General features: G+C 41.4%; 1 protein-coding gene across 1 annotated transcript in view; it reads right to left on the bottom strand.

Annotated features, from left to right (window-relative positions):
- Window positions 1-1566: 1566 nt before the first annotated feature.
- UMODL1 (uromodulin like 1) overlaps window positions 1567-17433 on the bottom strand; it is a 44859-nt gene continuing 28992 nt past the window's right edge. The window contains exons 13-21 of the mRNA XM_050712100.1: window positions 16663-16876; window positions 15049-15186; window positions 12835-13292; window positions 11998-12140; window positions 10904-11140; window positions 9907-10066; window positions 7250-7334; window positions 4491-4695; window positions 1567-2924 (exon numbers count right to left, since the gene is read on the bottom strand). Coding sequence (XP_050568057.1) covers window positions 4508-4695; window positions 7250-7334; window positions 9907-10066; window positions 10904-11140; window positions 11998-12140; window positions 12835-13292; window positions 15049-15186; window positions 16663-16876 — 1623 coding nt within the window. The 3' untranslated portion in view covers window positions 1567-2924; window positions 4491-4507. The remainder of the gene's footprint in view (window positions 2925-4490; window positions 4696-7249; window positions 7335-9906; window positions 10067-10903; window positions 11141-11997; window positions 12141-12834; window positions 13293-15048; window positions 15187-16662; window positions 16877-17433) is intronic.

Raw genomic sequence — 17433 nt, 5'->3', positions numbered from 1 at the left:
ACCATTAGGCGGCTCTGTGCTCTCAGCTTTCTATCACACTGTAGCTAACATCATGTTTTTAGATCAATTGCAATTAAACATTTTCAGTTCCTCCAACTTGTTTCCTTCCTCAGCCTACAAGAAAACTTTCCAAACAGGCATTAAAAAGCCCACTCCTTTATATTTTAATGGACAAGGAAATTTTCCAGTTATCTCAGCTTTTTTCCAACCCTACTGGGACCAGAGTTTGGCAACGTTATAACATGAGAGCAAGGAATAATGATGAGTGTTTTGCATCAGGTATCAGCAATATGGTGTTCTCAGTGAACAATGGAGACATTAGGCACACATACTGCTGATCTAAAATGCTTCTTAGGAAACAATGTAAAAGGTCAAGGATAACTCTTCAGATTTTATTTCTACACATTTTTAATTGTCTCAAATAATTATCTAGAGCCACTTTTTCCTTACCAGAACAAAAGGTGGGCAGCCACAGACTGGAAAAGGGAGATGGTCAGTGCTATTCCTCCAAAAGAGTTCTCCTTGGTTGTGGAACTACTTATTTGGTAAAAGTACCCAGTCACTGGTGTGGGGAACTGCCCATGGTGTCTAAAATGAGTCCTCCAAAGCCATCAAACCTTGTCTGAGCAGCAGATGGAGTGAAATAAGTAGGGCCAGAGGAACCCTACTGCACCTCATACGTAATACCTCAACCAAACATCCTGTTCTGTGCCTCAGCATGAAAAGGAGACAAAAGGAGATACGGCGCTGAGAAAATAGTGACTGCTAGCCACTGAAAGACGGAAGACAGGAAAAAAAATGATGAAGAAAATGTGTGGCAGCTGTGTGACGCTTTTGTGACACAGATGAGAAAAGAAGCTCTTGGAGAAAGTGCTGATGCTCTTCCCTGCTTTTCACACTTGGCTCCAGATGAGTCCACCAACATCCTCAGGGACACCAGTTTCAGACTGGATCACCACATTACTGGATTTCTATTATTGGGTTGTGAATGGTGAATACTCTTTTGTTTGTCTTCACCACAAGCCATAAAACTGAAAATATGTTTGTCCTTTGCAATGGTGAAGAAAGAGACTCTCAGTAAGCATAAGCGTACATGTTTGGTCCTTGGTATTTGCAGACCAATGTTGTTTGGATAAGGTCATGTGTTGCATTGTGAGTGATGTTTGAACATTATGCTAATACTTCAACAGTTCTTCAGAAGCTGCCACGTTTACACAATGCATGTCTTAATGCCTATGGCTAATTCATGAGAGAAAAAAATAACAATACAAAAACCAACAATAAGATATGACAGTGATTTTATTAAGACACCAAGACACAGCTATTCAGATAGTCACAATATCAGTTTCTGCTGAGCATGTATGTATCAAACAGAAGCTTTTTCTTTGCATTTCAATCTGAAGACTAGTGCTCAGCTTTTGTAAATAGCATAGCTCCATTGAAATCAATAGGCAAATCTCTAGTCCTGTCACTTTCAGGCAGTTTACAATTGTAAGTGCTGTAAACTAGAAAAATACGTTTAGTAAAATAAATTATTCTTTCATTGTGTGCAGAAGGTAAATGTATATTTGAGAGCAAACAGCAAAAGCGAGGAGACTCATACATTATAAAAACTTAATGGTTGTGCTCATCAAACCTTAAAATTGCAAAGGTAAATTGCAGTTTCATTAATGAGTTGTAGCCAACTGATTTTATTTATTTGTTTATTTTTATACCAGGATACGGGAACTGATATTTCAGCAATGAAAAGACAATGAAATTAACTTATGGATTTTCAAGGTAAAACCTCCAAGATCAGCCACTCTGACATTTTACAAAACATAGGCCAAATCCTTTACCCAGTTATCTTAGTACCTAACAGCAATTGAACTAAGGGGATAGAAAAGCAGATTTCCAGTGCTTTCCAACTTGTTTTTTCCAACCCCAGAAAGGAGTCCTGCAAGAGCTGCTCACTGTGTGGAGATTTTTGTTACGGTTTATCCAGCTGAACAGATTGTTGTGGTATCCAGCAGAGCACGGAAACTAAACCTTTGCTGCTGCAGTAGTGGTAGGGTCTTGCAGCCAGCTGAAATACGGCTCAAATTTATATCTACTGTATTGCAATTGGAGTGCTCTCACTTCAATAGGCAGCACACACTGTACCTCAACTGCACAATCACTCTTGTCCAATTAAACAGATATAAGTAGGTACCAATTGAGTTATCTGGAAAAATATGAATTGCCAGAGTCAAATTTATTTATTTTTTTCCCACCAAGCCCTTATCAATTAAAGAATTTACAATCAAATCTCAAAACTCATGCTGAAGAACATACCAAGCAGGCTAAGCCACAGATTCATGATGCCTTTTCTTTATTTTGTGGCAAATCAACTACTTGTTCTTCAGCTTCTGTATACTTAAGGCTTTGCACAATTAGGTCTTCAACATTGCTGCAGCTCAAGGTTTCGACCTCACCTTAAGTAAATAGTGAATAACAAAGTAAAAATGAGATCTCTCAAAGAGTTTGCTGATTTACTTCCTGGAATATTTATAGAAACATGAAGCTGTGAGTAGTAACGACACAAGTGATGCCAAGAGGGGAAAAATGCAATGTGGCACAGTGGGACAGCCAAATCTTGGAACTTTAATAGAGAACTGTGAAGTCTCTCCTTTTTCCCTTGTATTTTTTTTCCATGGAAAAACTGCCAAGGAAAGTGATTTCAACCTGGAGCTGCAGTCACAAATAGTTCTCTGGACATTAGGGAAAAGCCAAATTGCTAACAACAACAACAACAACAAAAGTAGGGATACAGAAGCCTTTTACTTGTGACATTAATTTGGAAGAGCCAGTGTTGCAACCAGTTGTAACCACCATCATGAACAGTAATGAAAGCCAAATGCTGAGTAAAGACAAGCTTCAATTCTCTGTGAAGAGACACATTCCAACTAGGAAAAAAATAAATATATCACAATTAAGAAATGTAATGAACTACCTTACAAAGACAGTGAGGTGTGTAGGGAAGGAGAGATGAGTTGTTCTGGCATTTAAAAGGAGCCATTACTTGAGACTACAACATGGAAATTATATATAAACATTATAAGCCTTTATGCTACAACCTCATTGCATAAGTCCGTAACTGCCATTAATATCAAGTATTGCAGTCACTCATGACCAAGAGTGCAGAATGATGAGTGAAGATAAGCCAGTCTTCTCTCTGCAGAGAGACTCAGAGGCTTTATGTATAGGTTTTAATTTAATGGACCTAGATATGCCCTTTACACTGGGTTATGGCTCCCTAGTGGGACCTGTATTGCTGCACCAAGAAGGCTGCACCAAGACGCCCCGGGTGCTTTCCCTTCGGGCTCCAGACTGGCAGTCCTGCCCAGGTTTCAGGAAGCAATCAGAGCATCGTCCTCACCTACAGAGGTCTCACGGAAGCTGCCCACAGATGACTACAGAAGGTGATGTTTGTAATATAAGACATGGGGAAATAGGCTATTCAAGAATTTGAAAGTATGTAGCTGGGATACCAGTGTCCCTGTCCTTTCTCTGTCATGTACTTAAGAGTCACTGCACCCAGTGAAGCAAACTGTTATCTGCAAATACCATCATGATGAGTCTAGTGAATTTGCTGTGTCATGGCAGCTGCCTTGTCATGTGTGAGGCCTCCACCAGGAAAGAGTTACTTGCTACCTGGGGCAACACTGTCAAATAAGCCCTTGCCCAGGAACAAAATGAGATCAGATCCGCAGTAAACATCCTTGAGTTGTGAAGCAATGTTAGGTATTATTTTTCAGGAAGCCAGCTTTCTAACCTCTTTTTCCTGTTCTTAAAGGCACAAAGATACAAACTGTGGTGAGCAGCCAGATTTTACAGAAAGAAAAAAAAAAGTGCTGAATCCTACAGCATTCTGAAAAAGTGTTAAGTTTCTAAATTGCAGAGGCAGAACTTGTTGTAGTGGTTAACTACTCGGAGAAGTCTTTTCAGACTCTCTGCAGGTACTTGCAAGCACCACTTATACATTAGCAACAGTTGCCATTGTTTATGTCTAATATCCCACCATTTTTTTGAAGAACAGACCCCTACAATAAATAAAATGAAACCCAAGCTTTTGCAGAAAGGGGTAACTTCTAAAGCAAATTAGCTTCTGAAGCAGGCTTATAAAGAGAGCGACAAAGTTTCCCTCCTTTATTATACTAACCCATGATCCAAAACTAAAAGCAATATGCTTTTTGTGGATATGGTTATCCACATGGTTCTTCAAAAGTGGCAAGTCATTTACTATGACTGAGACTAAAACCATGAAGAAAGATGAGGAAGAGAAAACTATCCTCCTCCTCCATGTTCTGCAGCATCTGAAAACAGGCAAGAATAATAGGAATTTTCACCCAGTACAAAAAGGACAGGAGGTTTGAATAACCTTAAGTAGAGGATGCTCATCTGCAATATTTAACCATTTCAGGAAGAGCTAAAGAGCTAAATAAACTAACTTTCCATGATTCAGTACTTACTGGTAACTTGGAAATCACTAATCATAGAACACTTGGTAGCTGAAGTTGTCAGACTTGATTCTGAAGTTGTATCTTCCCATCTTTCGCTGGTACTGGAAAATGACAAGGCTCACAACTCCCACCACAAAGCCAAACACAGCAACAACAATAAGGATGATGTATCCAACTCCCATCCCAGACTCCTTCTCTGTGTTTGAATCAGATGCTAAAAAAGAAAGAGGTTAAAAACAGAAGCTTTGAAACTTTTTTTTTTTTTTTCCTGGGGTAAAAAGACAGTCAAGCTGCATAACCTTGCCTACAGATTAACCAATATGTGTGCCAAAGCCCAGAGCTGTGATACAGCATTGATTCAGCCTTTTGGGGAAGGTAATTCTCATTAAAAGGTCTATGAGCCACAGTCCCCCATTCATCTATGATTGTTAAAAACTCTTGATTTGCATTTATCTCATGGGTAAACCTTCTTTAAACACAAAACATTTAGGGAAGGATTCTCCATGTGTGCTGAGTCTCTAAGCTCCCATTCTAGTTAGCAGAGATCTGGCCAGTGCAGCCAGTGGAGCCACACTGAAGAAGTCACCATGGGCTCAACTCTGTAGCCTGAGTACAGACATTTAGTGCCACTTGAGAAGCCCAAGGATGTCTACAATATCTGCACAGGTCTGGCAGAAATGTCATGGGACCTGCAGGAGACCTGTAGTCCTCTCGAACAGCACCAAGACTGGTGGGGAAGGAGGGAGTGTGTCACCAGAAGCCGTCTCAAGGAGCACAAGATGCCTACGTGTGGGCAAGGGTCAAGTCCCTTGTTGCCCTAGGCTCCAGTGACCATCAACAGAACGTTTGCCTGGTTCACATATAGATACTCCACTGTAATTGTCCAAATCTGCAAGCAGAATCCCCTCTCACGTAACGTTATACCTCTGTTTCTGTTTGTACATACACTCTTGCATGCTTCTAATTCATTCTTGTGAATGTTCGATGTACCTACAAAAGCATCTCTGCATATGTTTACGGGACAGCACTCATAGCCAAGCACTTGTGCAGTACCTGATGTGCACAGAAGACAACTAGTGATGCATACATGCCAGTAATTAGAAACAAGATTTTTGGCCAAATGGCCCTGTCAGCAGCCATGGAGGCACATGTTGGCAGAGTCCAAGCTACGTAATGTCCAGGGATCATTCCAAGACAGGCCAAGGCAGTGTTGCACAATATATTTGCGCCTATTTTGAATTTTGGTATCAAACAAAGGAATTAAAAAAGAAGATGCACAGTCAAAATGATAACCCCATAGCCCAACACAGATAGGACAGGACTTCCTGAATATAACGTATCAATGGCCTTTTCTATAGCATGTGGCTAGTAGTATAGGTAGAGCAGTTAGGACTTTTTCATGTTTTAATGCAGCAGCTTACCTGACATAGCAATTCACATTGTCTCCTTCAACACAGAGCTGGATATCACTGCCTATGTCTAGCCTCACACTCAAAATGCAATGTGAATATCCAAACTGGAAAAAAAAAAAAAAAAGACTACATCTTGTAGCACCACACAGCTACAGCTTTGCTGTATTGCTGTCGTGCCACCTGAACAAAGCTCCCCTCACCAGAGTTCCTTTCGTGTGATGGCCATTTTTCAGCATTAGAAATGCATCAGGGTCTCCAGTGCAAATGGGAGTGAAACCTACCTGGTGCAAGTGTTGTACAAAGAAAGTGCTGTACAAATTCATTGCTAAGTTTTAAAAAAAGAACTAAACCAGACATGAACACTGAAGGCCTATTCTAACAGACTAATACTAACACATAAGGGAAGAAAAGTACAATATGCTGCGTCAGAGCCTGTTTCAAGTTCCAAAAGAACACTGTGGCCATTACAGTAGAGGGAAAAAAAATACCCCAGATCCATTATCAATCCATCACTAACCTATCTCCACAGACAGAAAAACTTAAGTGACTGGCAAAACAGGCAACCAGCAAGAGGAAAGAGGGTGAGTTCTGTCTATTGACAGTAGCCATGTGTTAAAACTGTGATGTTGCTGTGTACAAATACTCTCAATGAGTGTTTTACGCTAATACAATACGAATGCAAATGGCTGGAGGAAGCCAAATGAACGAAAATGTTAGAGGCAGCAGTTGCCCTTGAAAACATCACTTGGGGTAAGTGCAGAAGAGGCAGAAGCATAACAAATTAGACCTTGCTTATACACAGAGCTGATGTTCGCTCTCTATTAGCCTGTACTGCACCACTCTGCCAGATTGACCAGGGTGCTGTGTATCAGCTAGGCTGTGCCACCTTCTCTCACAGTAATAACGAAATCAATATCAGGGAGTCTAAGGAAATATGGCAATGCAATCTCTTATCTCTTCTGATTTTGGACTTCAGAGCTCAAAATAACCGTGGTCTAAGAACAGTGTAAAGTACACCAGAAAAACTGATTGCAATCTAAGAGATGCAAGCCGCTTTTGCACTGTACAATTGCAATTACTGCTTGATTGTGTGGCTGTTGCACTTGCTACCCTGTGCAAACAGCTACACTTTTTTCCTCTCTCTTTCATCGCCTTGACAATCTGATAGTCACTTCATCAAGGAGGGCACACGCTTTTCCGCACTGTCACATGGCTTCAGTGAGAACTTCTGCTCCTTGGAAAAATACACAGGGAGTTGTGTTTCAACACGCTTTCAGGTTCCTGTGCAGTGAAAAAGAATCTTAAAATGGTGCTTACTCTGCATCCCCTTTTTACAGGCACCTGTTTGTAACTCACCAGCAGATTTACACAGAGGTCCCCAGGATGTTCTGTGGGTAGCGATGATTTCACCGGTTTTCAGGGATCGAGCCGCGTGGCATCTCTGCAAAACCAATTCAGACTCCAACAAGTCACATGGCTGACTAATTAATAATACAAAGCCTTCTGATGAGAATGGAAAGCCCAGTGCTGTTGTGACCCACTGAGGTTTTTGTTTCTTAATGTTATGTGTTTGTTTCACTGAAATGAGCACCCAATGAAAGCTCAAAAGAAATGGCATTAGAGAAACATCAGTCTGAGATCTCTATTTTGAAACACTGGAAAACACTGCTGCGAACAGACATTTCACATAGACAACCTCTTTCTTTTCATTAACTCTCCATTTGTTTTGGAGAAAGCTTAAAGGTTGGATTAGATGATCTTCGAGGTCTTTTCCAACCTAAATGACCCTATGCTTATGGGAGAATAAACTTCTCGCTATTTCTATATGCCAGGGTTTTACAAACATTTTCGGTTGGATGCTTCTACTGCACATGGCAGGCATAGAAGATTCTACAACCAACACCAGGATCAGCAGTGGCAACATTTGCCCCCTGCCAAGTTGTGTCCTTTGAAAACAACACACAGCTCTTCAGAAATATGTGGACTACTCATCTGGGAACTACTGGTTTGAAAGCTGTGCCCAGTGAAAGGCTGGGGATGGGCTAGCTGCTTTAGCTCTGTGTGAGTGACATTTGCACAATAGAGAGCACATTCATCTTCTGGATACTTCCTTGGTAGTGCTGTTCAGTTTGTTTTCTACCCTTTTGTCCTAAGTAGGTTATTCAGAAGACACTGTGATTCTCCTGGAGGTGCACACAGTATCAGAGAGACTGCAGTACCATGCTATAATCAGAAAAAGAAAGCATCTCACCAGCGTTACCAGCCTGATTACACTGAGACCTCTACAGTCCCCTCTCAGCAACAGTGTCTTTAGCCAAGCCAGCCTCTGAAAAATACCCACATAGCTGCAACTTTGGCCTGCCCTTGAATAGATTTCCCAGTACTTGTCTTCTCCACGTAACATTTTAATCTCTACCTAAAATACTGAATACTCTAACTTTTCCTAAGGGATAAATTTTGTACAGGAGAAAGAACAACATATTTCCTTTTTTTTTTTTCTTTTCTTTTTCCAAATACGTATGAGTAATATAGAATATACGAAGGGAGAGGGCCTCACCGATTAACCCTACTGTGCCTTGTTTACTGCAGATGTCAACCTTCATTAGACCTCTAGGCCTCATTTTGGGCAACCATTACCCCATCACTGACCCCTGTAATGCAGATCATAGCCAGGCCTTCAGTCAGCTGAATTCTTAAACTCTAATCCATGCAGCTAAAGCCTGCCCTAACAGAAAACCCGGCAGCTCCTAGCAAAGCAATTGGTTGATTCCTTGCAGCAGCAACACCAGCCCACACAACCCGTGTCCGGCCCATCCCTTGTATTCCTCTGCCTCGCACCTACCGTGTCCCTCCTCAGCTGTGCAGGACACTGCTTGAGCAACCACACCGTGAACCTGGGGAGGGATCCACCACCTCCATGGGGGGCATAGCCTGGGGATTGCTCATGCACTGATTTTTAACACACAAAATCAGCTCTGAAACCTGGGGCCATCTTTCTAGCTGTCAGTCGTGTGTCCTGTTCCTACCTTTTTTATTATTATTATTTTTTTTAATCTGGAGGAAGCTTTGCACTTTGAGAAAGGAAACAAGCATTTTCTGCTGGCCACTTTGAATCTTTTAGGAAGAGATTGGTTACTTTATAATGAGCTTAAAATGAGTTATTTAGAGCTAGAGGAAAGTGTTAAACAATGGAGGAGCAGCAAGCTGTTAATGAAAACATCCTTGACAGAAAAAAAAAAAATCACAGGAAGGCTGGCAGAAGGAGGGGAGAATTCCTGTGTATAGGTTATAAAGGAAAAAAAATCAGCAAAAACTGATGTATTATTTTCATTTATTTCCATGGTAGCAACACATTTTTAGATTAAGCAGTGTGTATCACTTACTTAGAAATAAAAGAAACAAAAAAAAATGCTTTGGAGCACAGTAGGAAGACAATTAGGAACTGAAGTTTTTTATGAGAACAGTGCTTGGTTTCCTACTTTAAAAGCAACAGGGTTTTAAAGAGCCCTGTTAAACTCTATTAGATTCACAGCCCTGGAAACTTAATGCCATGGAGCTTCCTCTGTGGCACCTAAACTCTGACTTGGAGGAGCAAATCTCTAGGGGAAGAAGAAAGGATAGAAAGACATCCCAAATCAGTTTGGTCAGACACTGAAACTGCCAATAAGGGTGGTAGTTTTTCTGTGGCATGTCCATCTGAGGTGGCACATTTCTGAACAGCCTTTCTCACTGTAACTTCTGTTCTTCATCTTCTGGCCACCCCTAGGCAGAGGTGAAGTCCCACAACTTTCTGACACCCGTTTCTGTGCATGATCCATGCTTTTCACTGCAAGGATAGAAACAGGAAGAAAGGGGGATGCTTCCACATGGCTGTAGTCCTTTCCCACTCCTCCCTACTCTCAGCAGGGGATGAAGGAGCTATTTGAAACCCTGTTTGGAAACATGGCTTCTTCAATTCCACAAAAGGACTGCATGGCAAAGGAGAGAGAAAAAGCACATAGCAAAACCCTTACCGTCCTGCAGGTGCTTCCTGGTGTCTCCATACAAATACGAATTTTGCAGTGTAAGTAAACTACAGAATTGTTGACAAAGGAAAAAATTTTCAGCTTAAACTGTGCTTTGCTTGAATTCCCATTCTCTAGCAATGTGGTGTACGTATTTGGGATAGGACAGCTGAAAAGGAGAAGAAAATACACACATATCAGGTAGGGCTATAGAAGACGTTGTGGTTATAGCACTTAACTCAGGTTGTAAGACTCCTTTAAAAAGCCACAGCCACACACTCCATGAAGCAACTCTCCAGCAGTGCAGGGGTGACAAGGGGCTATTTGCTGCTTTGCTGTCACAGTAAGCAAATAGAGCAGGAGATATGAGAGGTGGTTGGGGGGTTGCAAAAGAAGGGAAAGAGTGACAGAAAGAAGGATTTAAATGTGGCTTCACCAAACAAAAAGTGAAACTAACAATATATTAAAAGGAATGGCTTTTGTTACTGAGTAAAAAGACTATTCTGTATTTTAAGGCGAAGGATGAGCATAGGGGACATGATATCAAGGTAAAATTAGGTATCCAAACAGGAACAAGCCTCCTCTACCAGAAGCTGCATTAATACTGTCTGTGAGTCACAACACACAGAAATCAATCAACTTACACCTTCAGTGATGAGAGTTACATAAGCTCATGGTAATATCCAAATCATGGAGAAATGGGTGAAACATACATTTTTCAAAAGTTCTTTCCATATTGTCCATGAAAACCACCTATTTATTTTGGTCAAACGTGCAACGCCTTTACAAAACTATGGGGAAGACAACCAAACTAAAACAGCTACCACATTCCACTTTAAAAACATTTTCTTTTCGTGCCTACCTTCCTTGTTCAGAGAAGGTGTGGCCAGTCAAAATGGTAAGGGACAGTGTATATGAATGATGAAAACACACACAACAGGCATTTAAAATGTAACACATCCGTAGTCAGTACCATTCAAGATAGTGCAAGTGGCATTTGCTGTACCTGTTGCTGATAAAAGTAAATGAGAGGGGATCCACTGAATTGTTAGTCGGAGTCGCCCAGCAGTCAGTGAGGACCACCTTCAGCTTGCTGTCTGCTCTCTGGATCCCCACCTCAATCAGTATGTCATCACTGGCAGAGACACTGAAATTTTTCGGTATTGGGGAGTTTCCAATAAACAACTGCATTTCTGTTCTGAAGTGTCCAGATCCATGTAAATCCTCAAAAATGGTGTAAACTCTGAAACAGGAAGTAACCACTTTTAAAGACCACAAGTTGGAGTGTTTCTGTAAGTCATAAAATGGTGCCTGTTTCTCCACCTCTTGCACATATAAGTAGTGAAAGATGCCCAAGAAGCTAGAGAAGTGTTCAAGAGAAAAGGGTGAAAATGAATCAAGTTCTCAGTTGAGATGGTAGGAACCATGGAAATGAAAAAGGGAGAAACCAGATGGCGTAATGTCTTGGCAATATAAATAGAGCAGATAGAAATATCTGAGTGCACCTGAAGGAGAACAAGACTATGAGATGCCTTAAAGTTCAAATAAGGAGAGTAAAACCTTAGTGCAGAAGACAAGAGCCTAGAAATTTAAGGAAAAGGAACAAACCTGAACAGTAAGTGAGAGATATGAGAAAATTAGGGGTTAAAACTTGCCATCCTCAACAGCAAACCTAGCACCCACATAGCAGTCTGTATGCCTGCCTCAGATGAAGAGACATCGTTGTTATATTTCAAAAGCAGGTGAATAATCTTATTGCTAAATGTGGTTGCCCAGGAAGGCAAAGAGCAGGAATCCTGCCTCCCAAGGCTGCACCGGTAGCTCCCAAAGCTTTATTTTCACCGATGGTTTAGCTGGGCAATGGCCAAGCTTGGTGGCTGTTGGATCTGTTGCCACCTTAGATGGAGTATGACAGAAGCACACAACAGGGATCACCTGAGAATGGGACACTTAAGAAGGCAGACTATTCAGCACAGAAAGTACTGTCAGTGGATCCAGCTTAGACCCCTTTCTTAGAGGGGGGAGAGATGGGTGATCTCTCCCATGAAGCAGCATTGAGTCACACACCAGCATTTCAAAGCAGAGGGAGATGTTCCTTACCCCTCTGCAGTGTATCCAGAGGAAGTCAAGAGATTGTTTTGAAACACACAGTGAATGGGACTGGCAACTTTTAAGTGGTGGATCACTCCCACAGCAGAAACGTCATTCCGAAGTATGGTTTTCACTACGGTATTACTCACGTTCTGGAAAACAGAAAGAAAGCACAACTTGTGAACACCACTGCTTCTAGGGGTATAGCAGAGCTACAGGCTTAGCAGCTTCAAGGACTTTGGAATTCTCCATTCTTCAGACAGATTAAACCTCCAGCATCTTTGTTGCTGTAGAGCTAGACAAGGAAAATACATGAGCCTTCCTCCTCTTCCTCAATCTGCAATGATCACTGATCCACGAGGGATTTTCTATACTTGGATTTGTTCTGAGCATAGAGTTTGGTTTGGGATCCATAGAGGCAGCCATCAATCTTTGCCCCATTACTGGGAACAACTGGGGTGTTCTCTAAATATGATGCTCAGATTGCTCTTAAGAAAAGAGAAGCTTCTGAGACAGCTGCAGGAGGAACCTAGAGAGGCATGGGAAGTGGGTCTCAGTTGCGAGAGACTCTTGAACCTTCCTGCCTGACCCCAAAGGTGCCCTTCTCTTTCTTGCTTGCCCCCATACCCAAACAGAGGGTTAACTTTCCACTTACAGGAAGTTTTCTTTTTCCAAAGACATTGGAAACATGAAACACGTTGCACAACATTTCAGCAACTAATAGACTCCACTTCCAGCTAAGGAACAATCATTGCCCCTCCACCCACCCCGCTCCACCTCCCACCCAAGAGAGGGAGAAAAAAATTCTTCAGGGCTTCTTCGCATTCCCTGTCTGAGGGGACTTACGGTTTCAACTTCAGTGCCACATTCACTCCAGCCAGCCTGCAGCACAGCATGAGTGCCATTGCTGATGCTCACGTTGCAGCGAGGCTCCCCCAGGTACAGGGAGGACTCAGGGATGGATTCCTGATCTAAAAATCCCTTCTGGATGGCAAGGACAATCTTCTCAATTTCACAAAACACTCTCACCGCATCTTTAATGGAAACCTCCTGGGCAGGTTTAACAAGGGGGACGGGAGACGCTTGAGGAGGAACATCAGGAGCTGATGCAGGATCCGCGGTGAGAGGAGGCAGCACCACACTGGAGAACTTGGTGTCCTCCAGAGCCTTGTGCTCAGTAGCAGAGAAGTTCAATGAAGCAAGGGAGGAAACATAAGTTGAAGTCTGCAAATACGTTGCAGGTAAAACTGTGTTGGGTACAGGTTTCTTGTCCATCACTGTTGCCTCCTGGCTGGTAGGAAATGCTGAAGAGTGCCAAAAATAAAGGACTGATGTAATTTACAGATTCAGATTGATTTCATAAGGTAAAAGCAAACACATATGAGGAAATTCACAGTTTCCTAGTTTCTGTGGGTTTTATGTTTGGTTTTTGTTTTGTTTTGTTTTAACCAGCTCTACCTGCTGTCAAAGCTGTGGCTGTTTCTTTTTTTGGTTGGTCGGTTGGTTGGGGTTTTCGTTTGTTTGTTTCTGTTTTTGTTCTTTAAGAAAGAGCCCGTGAGATATATACGGCACGAGTGAGAAAAGCCTAAGTGCTTTATTTCCTGAGAACTGCAATAATTAATGTGTTTGAGTAAAGCTCGTACATACAGCTTTTGGGTGATCAGTGCTTGCAGAAGATCCACAACTGCAAGTTGCTGAGCAGCGTTCAGATTTTTTTTGCCTAGTATTGTGGGAGACTGCACACTTCTGGCTACGGGATGCAAACAGGAACAGAGTCTGTTAAAAAAACTGGCCCCACTTGTGAGAAGTTGGTATCCAGAATATATGACCCTGAATGCTTTGGAGACATCATTTTGGGGGTGACATGCAGGACAAACCTTATGTATCAGGCCCGTATTGCACACGTACCCTGAGAGACACAGTAAGGAGCTGAACAAACGCTCTGGTAGGAATCTTTAATGATTCCAGGAAGAAAGTGAACAGGGGAAATGGTGAAGCAGAGACAGAGATCAATGTGTATGCCAAACATCCTGCTTCCAGCACAGGCTCTGGGGTTACCATGGCTCTTTGGCAGTAGAAACAACCTAAGTATCTGACTTAGCACCCAGATAATAAACTCAATTTGCAGTGGAACAGGATGCGTCTCATTGCATAAAAAAATCTCTTAAGCAGTTTTTAATTAGTTGTACATACAAATAACATTTATTTCCCAAGCAACATATATATACGTATATATGTGTGTGTGTGTATACATATATATATATATATATATATATACACACATGTCCTTCTGGAGCTCCCCACCTTTCAGGAGTGTCCCAAACTGAAAAGATGCTGATTTGAATGAAAGCTGAAAAAAAATTCTGGGCTCTTTTCAAGTTGAGTTCCCCAAAAACTCATTGTCACACTACTAAATGTGTTGGTTAAACAAAACTGAGCAAAGGTTGGAATCAGTTCACAAATCCTTGTGACTTCAGCCAATGAGTATCTTATCACTGCAGTTACAAAAGCAAGTACAAGTACAAATTACGGAAGAAACCTAAAAGAATTTAGAAGCTTAAAGACTCATTACATGTCAGCTAACAAATGATTCCAGGAAAGACAGAAGAAACTAGATGAATTGACTATTGCAAAACACTCATCTGTAACACTATGTTAACTTTTTGTCCCTGAGGCAATACAGAGGTCATACTATGCACCTGCTTTCTATGACCTTTTCTGTTATCTCTGCTCTCTCTGCTATCCCCTCTGCTACTGCTAATGGAAATAACTAACATTCCTGATAATCTTATCTACTTTTAATGGCACATATGAGAAAACAGAAATATTAAAATAATCTTACAGAGACAGCATTAAATATTAATATAATAACTCAGATTATTCAAGTCAGAAATGCTTAAATCCACTGCAAGACTCTTTCCATTAGCACGTAGTTGAATAAAACAAACCAAATTGATCCCTCACAAACTTCAAGGCCTGTGGCAAGTGTGACTTTGATCCAATAAAGATAATAATGATAAGAGTTAGGTTAGCCATTAGATAATAATTTTTAAAAATTGCCTTCACAGTTTCTTCCAGGCCTTTCTGGATGCACATCAGCAAATCCGTCATTGCAACTGCACTGGTAAAACCCAAGTGTGTTATAACATGATGCATCCGGGGAGCAGTCATCTTCTTCACTCTTGCATTCATCATAATCTGTTGGGTATATTTAAGGTGGAGAGCATACAAATCAAAATGTGTTGGTTCTGAAACAGGAGCATGACCATATCATCATGATATCACGGTGGGATTGTACTTCTTAGGTGTGAAACTCTACTGTAGGTGTCAGGTAGCTGATGGATGTAGAAGAGGTGGGATATTGGAAGCACAGCCTGATTGCATGGACACTGGCATAACCCTCCAGCAGCAGTGCTGCCAGTGCTGCTTAGCAGATGCTCACTGAGATGTAGGTACCCCACTGCAGAGCTCGCATCCTTCTAAACTGACCAACAGCCCAGGGCAACATTTCTAGCACCACCACCATCTGCCTCCCCCATTCTACCATCCTGAGGAGGTGGTTAATAAATGCCCAGCATGAACGAAGCAGTTCGGAAAGCAGGGGGTCTGTGTGACTAGTCCAAGTTGCAATCTAATTGAAAGAAAAAATATGCTTTTCTTCCCTTTCTCTTCCTAAGGCCTAATCACTGCTGCTCAGATATGAATGTACCACCATCAGTGAGATTCAGAAAGCAGCAGTAACCAAGCACCTGCTCTATGGGGACCTATCCCTGAAACAAGCCATCTGTTCTAACACAGCTTCCAGGGGCAGGCGCTCCACAAAGCATGAAATAACCATCATTTTACTAATTAACATAATATGCAACTTTCCAGATTCACAGCTGTAAGGATAACAGGCAAAGAGAATGTACAGGATAGGCCGTATACATGCTTCTGATGTCATTTTGCTTGAGATTTTAATTGACAGGTTATAACAATAATATTTGGACAAACTTATCATGTTGAGGATACAGAATTTGACACTGTTTTCAGAGATGACACATCAATTTGTAGAACAGGATTCACCAGCACTTAGTCAGAAGACTAATTTTGATTGTTACTGACTTAAATCACATATAAAGAAAACGAGGTTTTACAATAAGCCATTGTGCTGATCTTGGTAAACTGCATGCTTTCGTCTGAACTGCCAGCCCACAGGTTTATGAGGGAAACACACACTCCCAGTGCAGGAATTCACATTTTCATTTATTTGTTCCTTGGTTTCTATCTCATGCAAAATTATCAGCGCAAAGGAGAGGGTAATGTGTTTCAAAATAAATTTAAACAGAGCTGGTTACGTCTGTGTACGTGGACCTGTTTCCACTGGTAGATTATAAAACCCTCAGTTTGTGACCACAATTTCTAATATCTCCATATCTTCTTCTCTATAAAATTATTACTAGCTATAAACTAAAAGACTAGTTGGTTCCTATCAGGTGTACCTCACTTCTTATTCTATCTTTTGATGTTCTCTGAAAAAGCATATTGGATGGATAAGCAGAAGTGATAAAGGAGAGAGAACGGTGTCTCATCCATGTGTTTTACAGATGTTTTCACATCAAAAAATAAAGAATAATAATAGGTTTTATCATCTTTTCTAACTGAAGAACTAGTAGGATATAAGCTGCTCCTTACCATTTATGGAGAGACTGCTCTTGTCAACTGTGAAATAGGAGCTGTGTTCAAAGGCATCACGAAAAGTGGTGATGATGTAGTAGATATCCACATCTTCTGCAATCAGTAAATGGAAACTTACCACCGTGCTCCCATTAGTAATACCAGTTATCAACACTTTAATCAGACCAGCCTCCACTTGCTGAAGGACCTTAAGGGGCAGAGATTTGTGTACCTGGAATAAAAACAAAATGCATGTGAAAATGGACAGGTAGAAGTAATTACATTTTTGGCATTGTACAATGCCCAAAAGATAATATTATGCATTACAATTGCACTTCATACTCTGGAGGGAAGCAGCAGAAAAATCACTCTTGTTTATAACATTTCCACTCTACAGCAGCTGAAGGAAATGGTGTACACTTAACTGTGAGCATTACACAAGATAAGTGATTAAGGTACCTCATCTGCCATTTGGCACAGGTCCTTGCAGAGGCCTCTGATATCAGCAAGGGAGGGAGGAAACTGCAGGAGTCGTAGCATCATAGAATTGTTTAGGTTGGAAAAGACCTTCAAGATCATTAAGTCCAACCACCACCTAACACTACCAAGTCCACCACTAAACCTATTGAGAAATCAATAAAATTCACAGTCTGTACACAGTAGCCTTGCAGATCACTTGCGGCTTAAGGGAGAAAACGCCGCCTTTGTTGAAGCATGCTGGGCCTTAGTCCCAGTAGCCCCAGAAGCAGCCTCCTTGACTGCAGAGGAGAGCAGGACGGTTGGCTTTCT

This window comes from Cygnus atratus, chromosome 1 (assembly GCF_013377495.2).
Source record: "Cygnus atratus isolate AKBS03 ecotype Queensland, Australia chromosome 1, CAtr_DNAZoo_HiC_assembly, whole genome shotgun sequence".
NCBI lineage: Eukaryota > Metazoa > Chordata > Aves > Anseriformes > Anatidae > Cygnus > Cygnus atratus.
This window is presented reverse-complemented; position numbering and strand designations above follow the sequence as displayed.